At 36.0% G+C, this 16,363-nt stretch overlaps 1 protein-coding gene across 1 annotated transcript; it reads left to right on the top strand.

Moving 5' to 3' along the window:
• The first annotated feature begins 1,817 nt into the window (after positions 1 to 1,817).
• On the top strand, positions 1,818 to 16,068 carry LOC110467138 (sialin-like). Its single transcript, XM_021524076.1, has 10 exons — positions 1,818 to 1,883; positions 2,614 to 2,847; positions 3,213 to 3,300; positions 5,282 to 5,377; positions 5,673 to 5,800; positions 6,355 to 6,504; positions 7,191 to 7,323; positions 8,531 to 8,681; positions 14,065 to 14,155; positions 15,142 to 16,068. The coding sequence occupies exons 1-10, from the start codon at positions 1,827 to 1,829 to the stop codon at positions 15,883 to 15,885; spliced, it is 1,872 nt and encodes a 623-aa protein (XP_021379751.1). The 5' UTR covers positions 1,818 to 1,826; the 3' UTR covers positions 15,886 to 16,068.
• Positions 16,069 to 16,363: the final 295 nt, after the last annotated feature.

Below are 16,363 nucleotides of genomic sequence, written 5' to 3'. Positions count from 1 at the left end.
TATATAAACCGTGATATTTATCTAACAACACAATTCATAACATCAAAACATACTACATGCATATCTAACTAAACGGTAGAGCTACCGTGTCGTCAAGTGTGACGTCATTAGGATACTGCTTTTATAACTCGGTTTGTAGGTATCATCGTCGGAGTATGGATTCTAAAAAATGTAATAAATAACACTGAAGGTCCCCCGTTGAATAATACATTTATATACATGTAGTTGGTATTACTCAAAGGGGATTCTACATTCGCGGTCATTGAAATTTTCGGGAAATTAAATACACAGCGATTATTATACAGTGAATTATAATCTCCTTGAATAGGCGAAACATGGAGAATAAACGCCGATATTTTTTGTCATATACTTTGAACAACTGCACAATAAATCCCATTTATCGAACTAGTCACTTCGGGTCTTAATCCGTTCATCCTATGCAACTTTAGTAGACTCTTCGATGCACTGTACCCCTGCAGGTGGGGTATCGGTAAGGGAACACACCTGCTGTTACCCACAGCATGTATCGTAGGAAGTGGCTAATGTGGGAACCCACTGCAGAATTGGGGATTTGCTTTGGTGTCTTCTATTTATGGACACAAAAGCGACCAAAATAAATATGCTGCACCCATCGAAATATTTGGGACCCTTATCTTTCGTTCTACTTCTAAATACAAATGTACCTTGCATACATACATTGACCTGGATCGATGAGTCTATTACGGTCAACAGCGGTAAAGGGGTTAATTATATGCGGAAATTGACCCGGCCAGGTCCATGCTTCGGCAGTAATTATACCGATTCGATTACAAAATCTACCCTACCAGGATTATTATAAAACAATAGGCAAAATCAATTCACGTTCTGATGTCGACTGTAAACAAAACTCACCCGAATTTGGCCTGTCCGTGACTCGGTCGTCGGCCCATAGTTATCTAATTTATCTGAAAGGTGTGTTCTCCTTTCTCCCACTTTTTAATAAATAAATAGAGACAGTAATGTTGTGATAGCAGTTATAATCTGTTTCATATATATTTTACCCGGTTTTTACATGTGTTCAAATAATAAAAACAACGAGATTGTATCCCCTCGAAAAAAATATATGAATTCTTGTGATTAACCAATGATAGCAAGAATTAATTTCAATCTGTAATTTCAAGGGTTTTGTTGTTGATATGCTTTGCTTATTTTTAACATAAGTTAATATGCTTATTTTATCAAAACCAGAATCAGCGAGTGATAACTCTTACATGGACAACGAAACCATGACTTTGGCACACGAAAAACAGTCTGAACAATCCACCATGCCGAAAACTGTAAATTCAGATAAAACTGAATTACAAAACGACACTGAATCAGAAGGGAAGAATGGTGCATGTCTTCCGTTACCATCGTTTAACACTGAAATATCTGGAAGGAAAAATGATGGTTTTGTCTCTGATGATCAGAATGGCCGAAATACCAACAAATTGCAGGAAATAAAAGCGCAGCTGGCAAATCAACTCAAACATGAACTGTCCTCAGAACAGAATGCAAATGGCTCTGGGTCAATCTGTAAAACAGGTTCAGAAAATCAAAGTGCTGCTTCGACTCCGAAAAAGCAGAGAAGCAGAGCTGAATCAAAAGTATCGTTTTCGGAAGAAACCAAAGTTTCAATATTTAAGCGAATGGACAGCATCCCGGTCGAGGAGAGTTTCTGTCAGAGAATGACATCACTAAGATGGCAAGTAGCATTCATGTGTTGCCTGATTGCGTCACTAAGCATCACAGTTCGACAGTGTATGAGTATGGCCATTGTGTGTATGAGTGACACAAAGACTGATCTTATGACCAATACAAGTCAGGGAAACAGTTCTATCGTCACTTCTTCTACTGAAACAAATGTAAGTATTGGTTTGTTTGCTTGTTTTGTGTGAAGCGTTCTTAAAGTACTTAGGTCATATCAATACGGGTGCCAAAGGAGACAGCACCGCAATAATAAGAAAAGGGAAGTGGGAAAACATACACATCTCAAGTATTGCAATATGGGACAGCAGACTTTTTTAAGTAACTGATTCAAAACTCAATGATTGGTTTTAGTTTGGTTTTATTTTGTTTAACGTCCTATGAACAGCATAGGTTATTTAAGGACGTGCCTCCGTGTATGTTGCGGATGCGTGCATGTGTGTACATATGTGCTGGAGACAGGGTATGTTGGTGTATTTGCCTCTTTGTGATAGCGCGGATCTGATGCCGACTCTACAGTACTATCTCACTGCAATACGCAGCACAGCAGTCCGCCCGGTCACATTATACTGACAACGGGTGAACCAGTTGTTGCCATTACTCTTAATGGTGAACGTTAAGCAGGGAATATCAGCTACCATAACCCTATGAACGCAATCACTTCTGGTAATGCTTATAGACGAACTTGAATAAACTGCAATATGGTCTGTCGTGATGCATATTCAATCTGCAAAAATAATACTAACATCTGCAACCTTATAAACCTGTTATACTGACTTATTATTTCATTAGTCTTTAGCTGACCATGATTGAATATTTCCCCTCAAACCATTAATATCTACAATTTATAAACATATTACATCATTTGTGTTTTTCCTTTTCCGACAGAAATACCAGTTACAATGGGACTTGGAAACACAGGGTCTTGTGCTATCATCCTACTACTACACTTTTCCTCTCACGCCCTTGCTGGGAGGCTATTTGGCAGGGAAATTCGGCGGAAAGTGGGTGATCTTCAGTCAAATTATGCTCATGTGTGCAGCCTCGATTTCAATTCCATTCGTTGCCCTCATCGACCCAGCGCTTGTCATGATCGCCCGTGCTGTTGTTGGTTTCACATCAGTGAGTATTTCTCGTTTAGGTTTTAATATTTAGAAGTTTATGTTGCAAACTTAGATGATATGATTTTCTTTTCTCACAAGTTTTGAAAATAGGGTAAAGCAAATCTTATGATCGTTTCAGATGTGTTTATACCAAGTCGAAGTTGAGGAATCTTCAACTGTATAATGAAGAAGCCAAGCATATTGACAAATTTACCATCAAATAGAATACCTATCTATATTATCTTTTAACTTTTACTTTTTTCTGTCTTATACGTAATGCAATCACTCCATGAATTGTACCATCCCCATTGCTTAACAAGTTATTTTCTTCAATGCTTATCTTTATCAAACACATACTAATATTTGTTTTCATCTACTTCTAAGGGTGGGTTAATGCCGGCTACCGTTCAGCTTCTATCGAGATGGGCTCCACAATTTGAACGTTCCAGAATGTTAGCAATCGTCAACTCAGGTATGGATTGTTCAATGAGTGCAGAAAAATAAGGGGGAATTGGGAAAATTGGTAAATATTGATATCTTAAAAGTGAAACAATATTGTACTATGACAGTACTTTTGAATAAGACACAAACGACATGATATGCTTTTAATATTTGTGACAAAAAGTTATGACTACCCCTTTCACACTGAATTGACGCTACGGTACATTTTATTTAAAAAAAAAAAAAAAAAACATTAGCTACAAAGGTACAAACAATATCATTTTCAAATTCCTGAGGAAATATGGGCCGAACAAACAACTCTTTATTGATATTAAAAGCACATTTGTCATTAGTTTTTGCCTATGCATTGTATATATAGAGGTTACACAACGAGTAGTTGTTGAATATGGTATTTATTTCACTCGAGTTAGGTATTTTTCAAAAGTTACAAAAGACACGAGCTTTAGCGAAATTTTTAACTAAAGAGAGTGAAATAAATACCATATTCAACAACCACGAGTCATGTGATCTGTTTCTACCACAATCTCAGTCGGAAACAGCTGGAATATTTTCCGATTTGAATAGCATACACACATTTTGTTGACAAGGCTGGCGTAGTGATATGACCCATATGTAAAAAGTCACTCATTAATATTCAAAAATGACTTTTCTTTTTACAAATTTTATAATTTTCAAAATTAATGTTTCGGCAACAACTTCGTGAAAACATAAAGAAGAACGACTTTAAATATTGAGAGTATGCAATATTGCATTAATTAATATCAATTAACCACGGACTATATGCGCGTAAGCATATCGTAAAAAGTCTGCCTACCGCCAAGTGATGAAGATGAACCAATGTCCAAAACCATAGGCCTGGGACGTTTCTTCGTGAGGTTCTATGGTTGAAGTTTATAGTGAGAGTTCCGCCATAGACAGGCCATCCAAATATTGATAACGGGACATGGGGAGAACGAAATATTTTCCGACACTGTTACAGATCTTGTTTGGGTTTCACTGAGAGATAAAAGCTTATATTACGTCTATTGGTTTCACGACATGGACATGCGACGGTATGGCGTCGAAACGATATCGAGCGTCTGTAGCAATTTTGCCTGAAACTAGCGTTCAAATCTTTAAGCATCATCTTCTTTTGGTATTGCCTTAATAACCCCCTTTTTCCATGGCATAACCTCACAAAAGTCACCAACATTTGCCGGATGTTGACAGCAGACGACGTAAACAAAACAGCACTCGGCAGAAAGCGCGTGAAAAAAGTCGCCCGGTCAAGGTTCATCTTCTCGACCAATCAAAACTACGGAAGGTCATATACCACGTGTGGTGTATAACTCATATTTATTCAACAGTCTGCATGTTTATACAATGATCTGAGAGTGGAATAAGACAGCGCATTGTGGTAGAATTATATTTATCATATTAATACAGTGTTACGCAGTGTAATAAAGCCGTCGCATACATTATGTAACGTGTGTGATATCAATCCGGAAATGACGTCACAATCGAATAGGAACAATCAATGTGACGTCACGTCATTGTGAAGCGGACGCAATTTTCATCGCTTCAGAGGCGGCCAAGTGCAAAATATTCGTTTCAGATAACAAATATACAGTTTACCTTGTAGCATATGATAAAAAGAATCTGCCAAACGTTTCAGAGGCTCGCAAACAAGAAAAATCCAAAACTTGTATTATAAATCGAATGTGAAGGGATACTTATGACAGATCCTCTATAATCATATATCGATTAATCTTGGTATCAACGTTTGATTTGTTACTATTAATTGTAATTAATCAGGAATATATTTCGTAATTTTGTGTGAACGACGGCATATTCAGGATAACATGGCGACATTTAACGAACATGCTGTATATAGGTTATTTCTTATCAAATTTAAACGCCCGAAGAGACCAAAGTTGGCAAAAGTACTAGCGATAATTAGCCTTCAGTGATTTGTTCTGTAACATTTATAATTATATTTTTTATTTATGCAGGCCAAAGCATTGGTAATATTTTAACCTTCCTCTTGTCCGGTTTTATATGTATGATACCTTTCCAAGGAGGATGGCCTTTCATCTTCTATATATTTAGTAAGTATTACCAGGTTTTTTCTTCGAGTAGATCACGTGGTTTTGCACATTTAATGTATTATAAGCCTGCGAAAATTTCTTACATTCAGTTAATTTTTAATATAAAATAAGATATATTTGTATTTGATACCAACGCTTTTCTGTTTTACTTATACAATTCAATATGGAGAGTAACATGAAGACACGAAAGCATAGCATTTAGAAAGCAGACCGTTATCACTTGTAACGGTCAACACGTACATTTGAACATCGTTCAGCCACACTACATGTATCATTCATATTTGTCTCATTATAGCTGCCGTCAACTTCCTTGCCAACCTCTTATGGATAGTTGTTGTCTACGATTCACCGGAAGTACACCCAAAAGCTAGCGCCAGGGAAGTCCTTTATATACTACAAGAGCGGCGCAGTACTACCGCCAAGGTAGGCATGATTGCAATAATTCACCTTTCCGGTGAAAAATTGTCATCTTTATAAAACACTTATACTCTATCATAGCAAGGCACAATGTAACAAAAAGGGATACTGTCAAAGATATGATAACTGAAGTCATGTTCAAAAAGTACTCGTTGATATGTTCTATAAACGCAACTCATTTCTATTCTTGTGACATGAATATTACCTCTATAGTGACATCATAATCAGTTTCAGATAGCTATGTTCCTCGGTTGAATTATATGACATCATAAAACGAAAAGGATTTACGTGTTCATAATGAGATTTTATAACACATTTTAAAAATGTTTTTCTTATTTCATCGGTTCAAAATAAAAACATATTTATCAACGTTTGTAAACGGCTTAATGATCACAGTGTCGTCAATCTTGGAATACTTTTTCTAATTAATCGAGTCCTTGATATTGCACAATGTCACCCCGAGATGGGGGTAATTTTCTTTCAAAGAAGTGGGTAAAATAGTCTGTTGTTAAACCTGAAGCAAATGGATTGAATTAGTCCTTAAATGTTGATTGTTTAAGATGCCTTCACCACCGTGGAAAAACTTCGTCACTTCCGGTCCATTCTGGGCTATACTGGTAGCACATACAACGCACGGGTTCATATTCACAGTGATAGGTACTTTCCTTCCTCTGTACATGAAAGACGTCCTGATGTATGATCCTACGACGGTAAGGAATTTATAAGGCTACTCCATATATGGAGTAGTGTGATACAAGCAACAACAACAAAAAACTGAAAAGAAGAAAAAATGTTAACTTTGCTTTAATAAGCTATCAAATCTAATACAAATATAATACCTTAAATGTTATCTACTTGATTTAATTCTTAAAAACAATCGTGTTTACCAATTAACTTATATTGCTTTTCAATTTTTGATAGTTCTAATTTATATAAATCTGTAAAAAAAATTAAAAAAATTGTACTGATATTTTGTGGTTGATCAAGGTCTTCCTTATACATGTATATGCGGGACAGGAAGTCGTGAAAAACATACTCCTAGGAACGTTTAAATCTGCACGTACTTATTCTAAGAAGGTGTGAAATGCGGAAACGGGTCAAACTTCAAAATGGTTAAATTCAACTTATTGTAGTAACTACTTTATAACGAGAAATGTTCGCTGCAATTTAATCTTCCCCTGTTTCGACTTCCGTGGTAAGGACGAATTTATCTAAGTAAACAACATTGTCATAAAATGTAAAGAGTGAACTTAACACTGGGCGATAATTGATTTCAAATGCGAATGCCGAAAGTTTGATTGGGCGAACATTTCTTGTACACAGTATCACAGTGTTAAAAGAATCAAATTATTAATATGAGGTGTAAATAACCGTGTACAATTTCATTCACATCTAGAACGGAGTGCTGTCCTCACTGCCTTTCATTGGACGATTCATTGGCGCATTTTCGGTTGGGTTTTTAGCTGACAAATGTACGGAAAAGAAATGGTTCTCGACTGGCACGACGAGAAAAGGCCTACAGTGTATTGGTAAAGTTTAATTAACCAAGGGTCATTTTACAAAACATTGCATTAGTGTGATATTTAATAACTCAAGTTTAACCTATCAATATAAGTTTGTCACAGTTATGCTTTAATTTAAAACACTTCATAAGGTCTGATTATTGCTTGGTTTGGTTTGGTTTGTTTGTGTTTTACGTCCTATTAACAGCTATGGTCATTTTAAGATATGCCAGATTTTGGTGGTGGAGGAAAGCCGGAGTTATCGGAGAAAAACCACCGACCTACGGCCAGTACCTGGCGACTGCTCCACGTAGGCCTCGAACCCGCGACCACTTGGTGGGGGCTAGTTGTAGCATATTATCAGACGCCTTAACCACTTGGCCACCGCGGCAATATATTGCAATAAAGTGATAAATATTTGAACTATATCAAAAATTAAAATATTGGTTTCCTATTCTCGCCACTAATATTTTTTGCCACAGCAAACTGTTTTATGTAAACAAGATACATATATTTAATTCGAATAAAAAATACACATCCTTAATATTAACAGTCGTCATTGATATACACTTTCAAAAAATAAACAGTTCATAAAAAATGGTTATTGGGTTAATGTCAATGTAGACTGTTTGAGGGGATGTGTATTTATGTTTAGAATTTAATAATAGTTTTTGTTATCGTACACCCTTTTCTTGTTAACTAAACTTATCATCTCATAAGTGTAGGATTGACAATACAAGTTTCATGACGTGAACTGCAACACTAATATGTTAATTTTCCGCGAACGAGACACAGTCATATGACCTCATCAACAGTAGACGTGACCAGAGTAAACGTTCGCTGATGTAAATGTCGAGGTGTACATTTCATTGAACCGATCAAGCGTTTTTGTAATGAATCTGTTTCCACTAATCAGACAAAAGTATGAAATAGTTATGAGCTATTTACAGAAAAATACAGTTAATTTTAGTTAGGAATATCTTTGTTTTTTTACATCAAGTAATTAGGTTGCAACTCCAGTTAATTTGCCATAAATGATTTCGCTATGTTTTCACTTGTAATTCTTCCCAAAAACATAACACTATTCCTGAAATATTCATACATATCAGTGGTACCTGCAAGTAGACAAGGGTTGTTTGCTTCTAGGTTGTAAATTGTGATTTTTTACTTCCGATTACTCAGTAAGGAAACAAATACCGTTAGTCTAACTTGATCTGTTGTATATTTCATACAGGCATGCTTGGGTCAGCTCCATTTCTAATTGCCCTTAGTTACATGACGGTAGAGAGAAGGACATTGGCTGTAGTACTCCTGATATGCTACTGGACATTGCAGTCTACAACCAATGCTGCATTTCGTGTCAATCATCTCGACATAGCACCGACGTAAGTAGACGTGCTTATCCTTTCAATAAAACAGCAAAGTCATTCAGCAAGAGAATGGATTAAAGCAACGAATTGGGTCTAAATAAATATTATAACCGTACCTAGCAAATTTCAACAGGGGCCCTCCGTATATAACATGTATATGTCAGCAATCTACTTTTTTAAGATGACTTCCAGGTCAGCGGCACTGTTTTGTAATCCCATATTTTATTGATTTACATCAAATTAAACGTGACCCAAATGTTGTGTATAAGAATCCCATGGAGGAATTCGTTGATGAGGATGTCAAGTTCAAGACATAGGACACATACATTTCAACTGTTTTGACAGCTATATTACAAGGGTCCATGCTGTGTCTGCTTTTGTTTGGCTTTCAATGATAAGCCGTCGTAAAACATAAGGCGTTAAGGCTAATGTCTTCATAAAAATAGCTCACAGGACATAAAAAAACATGAATCTTATGTTCATATGATATAATATATCCCTAGGTAGAGAGGTAAAACGGCATCGAAGCAAGATGGTTATGGCTATGGGAATGCACAAAAAGACCAGCAAAATGTCCAAGTGACATTTTTACTGGTATATATATGACAACCATACGGTTATCAAAACATGTAATATTGTTAAATGTACCAAACCTAGTCATGTTATACACAGTATACACTTGTAACACTTTCAAGTAAGAATATTTAAAACATTTGTAGCATATCTATAACATTCAAACATGATATGAAATGGCACATCATAAACAGTTCATTGAGTGATGTAGGTTACTCACCTTCTGTTTTATTATTTATAAGCTGCTAACATATATAAACAGAAAAGTTTATTATTAGTTTTTTGCTTCGTTTTGAAGCTGGTATGCCTCCCGGAAGCTAGTTAAAGACTCATTAAGTCTCCCATGACCTTAATATACAATGTATACATGAAATTTACAAAGTGTATCATTTAGGAGCATTCAGCTGGGTTTCAAAAGAGATTGATTTGTTTAAACTCCGGTGAACTTTATTTATGAATATATCGGCCCTTTTGCTCAATTTTTGACTGGTTATGTACCATTTATTTGAGCTTATGTGCAAGTTTGATATATTCAAATTTTATACATAAGATAGGATATTTAATTGGGGTCTATGATTATGACTTATCAAATGGTTTTAATTTATTGTGACTATACCGCCTAAATGCAAGCCTAAATTCGAGATGGTACTCAAAACCAAACAAAAGCATTTTAAAATGCACCGATAATGTATACTACGGCATTTAATATGATACCAACGACCGAGTGACAACCATTAGAATAACGAACTTTACTAAGCTTGTCCTTTCGTGGCATTCGGTATTGTTTTTGTAAATCAGCTTGACGTGCTAACAAAATGAAATGCTGTGAAACGACGGGTTATCTAAAGGGCATTTATTAACCTAGATCACGTAACTCTAGGATACAAATGTATACACAATTATACCAAGACATGTTATGCTAGTTTTGCGGTACATGTATAGACTTGCACACAGCATTATTTCTCCGAGACAGGTATACTTCTCTAAGCCAGTAAACGCTTGTATTAAGCGCTGCGTGCTCTGGGTATATAGACAAAATTTAGAAATAGATTCAATACGGAGCAAACAAATTGGTGTCATATCTTACATAAGTTCAACATCTATCTCTGAATCAGGTCTTTAATTATGACTCATATAAGGGTTGAAACTACGGTAACATTACCGTCTTTATGGGGTTAGTTGTGCTGTTACCTTCATTAAATCAAAGAGTATACTTTTGGCTTTACCCAGTACGCTAACAAAAGTCGTCAATGATTTCGCATTTTTAATAAATGACTTATTTTAAGAAAGTGCGAGCTCAAAATGTGGTCCACATAATCAATACATTTACCATGAAATATTATGTAAAAAGCTATCCCAAACTCATTCAGATACTCCAATAATAGTGTAAATAATAAACTGTTGGTATTCTCTTTGCTTTTGTAGCCTTTGTCTCCGAAAATGTAGCATTCAAGATGGAGAACATGTGTTGCTTGAAAGTCAGAGTATTAGTACCGATCGGTTTGTTATCCGGCGGTCATCTTTGAAGGTTAAGATGACCATAATATAATGTCTGGATGAAGTGACCCCTATTTACTAATTAAAACAATAACATTTTTCTACGATTCCTACATCTTTCCTGAATCCTATGACCCCAGAAAACCGTCTGAAACACGTGTTTTGATGTGCTAATTGAAATATGGTTATATGCATTATCACATCCTAAGACCTAAGCCATCCGGAATTGCGATCATTCAGTGTGTATGTTATGTACGTAATGTTTGGACTAGTAAACGTGCAGGGGTGAGAAGGTAGTTTAAGAGATCGTCATATTTTGTAAATGGGACTTGTGAAATTTATTAAGTAAACAAATATAAAAGATTTGAAAAATTAACATTGTTACTATACATGGGGCTATATAGGGGGCACGGTAGTCTAGTGGTAGGACGCCGGGCTCGTGACCGAAGGGTTGGGTGTTCGTGTCACGGCACGGCACTGTGTTGTATCTTTGAGCAAGATACTTTACTCCTCTTATTCCAGTCTACTCAGCTGTAAATGAGTACGTCGTTGACCAGTGCTAGAATTGTTGAGATGTATGTTAGCTGTTAGCGCCGAAATGGCAGCTCCGGCTGTATGCTCCCCAGAGTTGAGAAAGGTATTGGCTGGTTGCAAAGGCCCTATTCCGTCATTTGTTTGTGAAAGTAACGTCATCAATTTTTGAGAAAACGACGTAATTTTCTCACACAAACCAATGACATAACAATCAATACCTGCTCACAAGAGAAGATAACTCTGCAAAACGCAAAGACGGAATAACCACGGATAATAGTTTGTGAACCGCCTTGAGACGACCTACGAACTAGGTTGTGATAAAAAATAAGAACCTCGAATTATTGATTATTATCATATATATTTACTACAGATATATAAAATCTACTGAACTATAAATGGAAAAGAGAATTAATCTAAGCTCAGATAAAAAAAAAAAAAATGATGTTTCAGTGAAGTATGAGAATGTTTTTAAACGTGTTTGTGTTTCATGTTTCCAAGTCTCAGATCACCGTAACTGTAAATGGAGAAATGTGCGATTTGGGACAATTGGTTGATCAATATTACGAAATAAACAACATCCGGATGGCTCATATTGAACACGGAACACTGTATATATACATTTCTCATCATATTGATTAATATTGTGTTCAATTTTACAATGCGTGTTGCACGGTAATACAGTGACTCTTAGACTGTCAAGAATGGGTGTGGCTCCCCGGTAAGAGAACAAGCAAATAACATTTTGATCAGTGATCGAGTTTGAACTGGCGCCCTGTGCCTGACATAGAGAGCCGATATATGATACAGTATGTACATGTACAAAGTGGCAATGTTTACCTGTACACGGGTCCGTGTCAATATGTGTTATAATTTTAAATAACTCGATTGGGGTCGGTTAAAATAAAGCAAAACACCATTTCTAGATTAAGAAATAAAGAAAGAAAGATCAGCTTATCTGTGTAGCTAGATTATAACAAAAATATTTAAAAAAATCAAGTTTAACACGGAACCGTATATATTGTTAAAACATTTCTCAATTTTCACCAACCACGATTGAAATCGCACAACATTCATCAATCTACTCGTCCAGATTGTAACAATCAAAATCGTCACAGCATCTGGCTCGTCGGTTGGTCGATATAACGTTTGAGGTCGGTGTCGTCCTTGATTTCAGAAGCAGAGTTCAACATTGTATCTTATTCGGAGACTTGTTGTTTGCGTGCAGTGCAGCTTTGACAGCTTTCAAGTATGTGTAATATTCTTCATTTTGTCCTCTTGTAATCATAAATACCATAACAGTTCACGAAAATGTAGATAAGTACACATTCAACGAAACATTCAAGTCATGACACAGGGTTGGAAACATGTACATGCAATGTAAATTTTATCATATACGTGTATACGTAATCTTAAGTTGACAATGCGCGCAAACAACAAGTCTCCGAAAAAGATACAATGTTGTACACTACTTCTGAAATCAAGGACGACACCGACCTCGACGTTCTATCGACCAATCGACGAGCCAGATGCAGTGAGTGACACACTGAAACAACCGTTCGGTTTGTGGGCGTGTTCTTTTTGAACACGGCTTGTTGACGCCGAAATGATTTTGTTTCGTTCGCACTTCGTGCACACGTGCTCACATCACGCGCACACCGTGTAACATTCCTCGATCCAACAACTGTAGGATAGTTTAACACTTATTCGTGACAAATGTAAAAATCAATTGAACATAATTATGATATATTTTTTATTCAAATTGTAAGAGGTTCTTAAATGTCTCAAGCATTGCTTTTGAGAAGTTATTAGCATATATATTCAGCAGAGAAATATTTGAATGAAAATGACACATATGGCAAATGGCTAAACGATTAAAAACTAAAAACGGTGTTTTAGAAATTGGTTTCATACACAAATTTCACCTTTTGATATACATAATATTCTTAAAAACAATATAGCATATTATCTCATTAAACTCAAAGATCGTGAAATAACACGAAGCCTTAAAGTTTAAAGTTTAACATAAGTCATAATGATAATAATAAAAATATACAACATTTGATATAGCGTCCTATCTAGCTCACATAACCCAATCTAAAGCGCTTTACAGTACATAGATATACAATTTTATACAGACAATACAATTAGCATATATATATTAATCAATACAATATTGAAGAATTCGCAGGAGCTGCCTTATCAGGCGCTAACTACATGTACTAGTCCTATGCCACCTGGCTAATATCTTCCTATGTGTGTATGCCTACGTGTGTGCTGGAGATGTATTGTGTTCCGTTTGTAGTGGGACCGTGCTTCAAACGGTATCATTTATAGTGCCACCTCACTTGAATGCTACAGCACAGATACCGCAACACCCACCCCAGACCATTTTATACTCCATCTGGGTTGTTGGAGTTGGAGTCATATCTGTCAAAAATGCCTACAATTTCTAAAAAATACATATTTGCATTGCATTATCCTAAGGGTTTTTATCAGTTTTTTTCCAATAGTAATTTTAATGTGGATTTTCCCTTGATCTAGAGAAATACGTAACAATAGAATATTCTGTAATCAAAACAAGCTATGTTTTACAATGAACGTCGCAAACATGTTCAAAATGATCTACTGATGTATCTATACATGTATACTTTTTGTCTTTTTTTTTTCACTTCCCTTCCCTCTTCCGGAGGTGTCTTCCTCTGCACCTCTCTTCACATTACCTTATCTGTTACGAGGACGTTAAACCATTAACTGCTATTCACCTGAAAAAGTATCATACTTTCTGTCGTTACAGATATGCTGGGGTTATTAATGGGATAACATTGACGTGTGCTTCGTTAGCGGCCCTAGTAGCACCAGTAGTCACCGCTGCCATTACAACTAACGTAAGTCCTGCCATGTATCCATTATAGTCAGTGTCTATTTTGTTTGTATTTATAACGATGCCGTTAGTTGTATTTATTTTACCTGCATGTTTCTCATCCGTGTATTATTTAATCAGATCCAGTTTCAGAAAATGCGTTACCCAGTTTTTCCTTGACGGAACTATAGCCAAGAATAGGGACGGACTCGGAAGTATCAGAACTGGGATATGAAACGTTATTTATGAGTGTTCATTAATACAGAATACTGACGATTAACATACAAACGTACATAGCGAATCTTACTGCATGTCCCTGTTACATATGTGGGATTGCGTCCGCTGAGGGTTTTATGTCTGAAGCGTCAGATAATTTAAAAACAGTTTTGAAAATATCAAATAGAGAAAAAGGAAGAGAAGAAAAAGTAATTATGATAAGATAGGTTTCAATAAGAAACCGCTTTAATTCCTAAGCTGTTCCTTAATTTACATGAACCACGATCACACTGTTTATCGTGCAACGCATTGTGAGAAAGCTATAGTATTGCCTATTAATACTTTGTGCATTAAATTCCCTTGTGCAATCCAGCCATTGAATCATTGAAATGCTTACAATATAATGTGATTGAAAGGGCTCGAGTGTGACTGTGTCCAGGTTATGAACCTTAAAAGATTCCCTCATCCGTGGACAATGACAGGGACATTAGCTGATGTGAGAATTTTAACCACAAACAAATCATCTCATACCTTATTCTTAACTAGGTTTGACCAATCCAGGATGGGTTTGTTTTTTCCAAAATTGATGCTTTTAAGCACACTCGCCTAGAAACAATTTCGAAAAATAAAGAACATGAAAGAACCTTAACAAATTTGTTAGCATTTTAAGTGTATTATAAATCGACTTTAGTTAGTTTTTAGTTGTGTTTCCTTTAGTTGGCTTTCTTGTTTGCTGTTTCTGTCTTTTACTAATGAAAATAACTAAATTCCAGACCGTTTTTTATTATCATACAGGGAACCCGAGAAGAATGGCAGATTGTATTCTTCATCTGCGCAGGACTTGGAGTGTTTGGCGCCTTAGTGTTTTGCCTCCTAGGATCTGGAGAAGAACAGGAGTGGGCAAAGGACCCAAATCTGGACATCGAAAACGATATACGTCGAATGTCTATGGACGTTCAGTCATTAGCAGAACAACCAAATGGGGAAACATCTGGTTTCACATTGGGTGGTCAACGCAGAAGATCTTCACAAAAACCGTACGTCGGCGTGTCATCAGATGTCTCAATAAATGGACAGGATATTGATGAAGAAGATTTGACCTATTCCAGTTTGGAAAAAGGACAACTGTCTTTTGAAACCGAGTTAAAAAATAACGACTTCATCCATGCAAATAACAACAGTTTCTCCAATCTACGACCAATATTGAATTTCCATTCTCATTCCGAAAAAGATTGCAGGTCGATAGATGATATAAACGCTATTGGTAAATCACCAGTGAATCCAACGCTCTCCTATTCCAGCTATGGTTTTGAAAATACAATAATGGACATAGACGACGACGCAGAGCAAGAACCAGCTTCCCAACTTAATAATAGCATCGGTAATACAACAAAGTACAGTGATGACATAGAAGAGACGGAGACATATACCAGTAGTTTTGATCGAACCGACAACACGGGTGTTAAGAATAGAAATCACAAAAATCTAGTTATGGTTATGAGTAAGAATGACGCAGTATCAGAATGTACACATCTTTAACGTTACCTGCTATGATGCCTGGTATTTCATAGCAGTTTTTATACATTTCTTGCAGCGCACAAATGTCTCTATCATAAACACCTGTGTCTCAAGCAACATTTATATGACTTCAAAAACAATGATTTTCCCATTTTTGTCTTTTTGTATATCCTTGCAGTTGCATTAAATTATCGTCAATAACCAGCATTTGAACAACTATAATCTCATTTACATGTCCCAGTAAAGTCGTTACCAGTTAAATGTACACTATATGTAATCTACAGCTAAACAGGTGAACGACGACCTGGAAGGAACCATTTTTGTTATACGTAAATTTGGATTTCATAAAAAACACACATTTTGATTTGAAAATTCACACGAATCATGTCCATAATCATTTTTGTTTTCGATATGATATCTATTCATGTTTTTATTATATATATTATCCTCGGGCAATTTTGTGCGAATAAATTTTGTCATTAACTGCAATTTGTTGAAC

This window comes from Mizuhopecten yessoensis, unplaced genomic scaffold (genome assembly GCF_002113885.1).
Source record: "Mizuhopecten yessoensis strain PY_sf001 unplaced genomic scaffold, ASM211388v2 scaffold11161, whole genome shotgun sequence".
Taxonomy (NCBI): Eukaryota; Metazoa; Mollusca; class Bivalvia; order Pectinida; family Pectinidae; genus Mizuhopecten; species Mizuhopecten yessoensis.
This window is presented reverse-complemented; position numbering and strand designations above follow the sequence as displayed.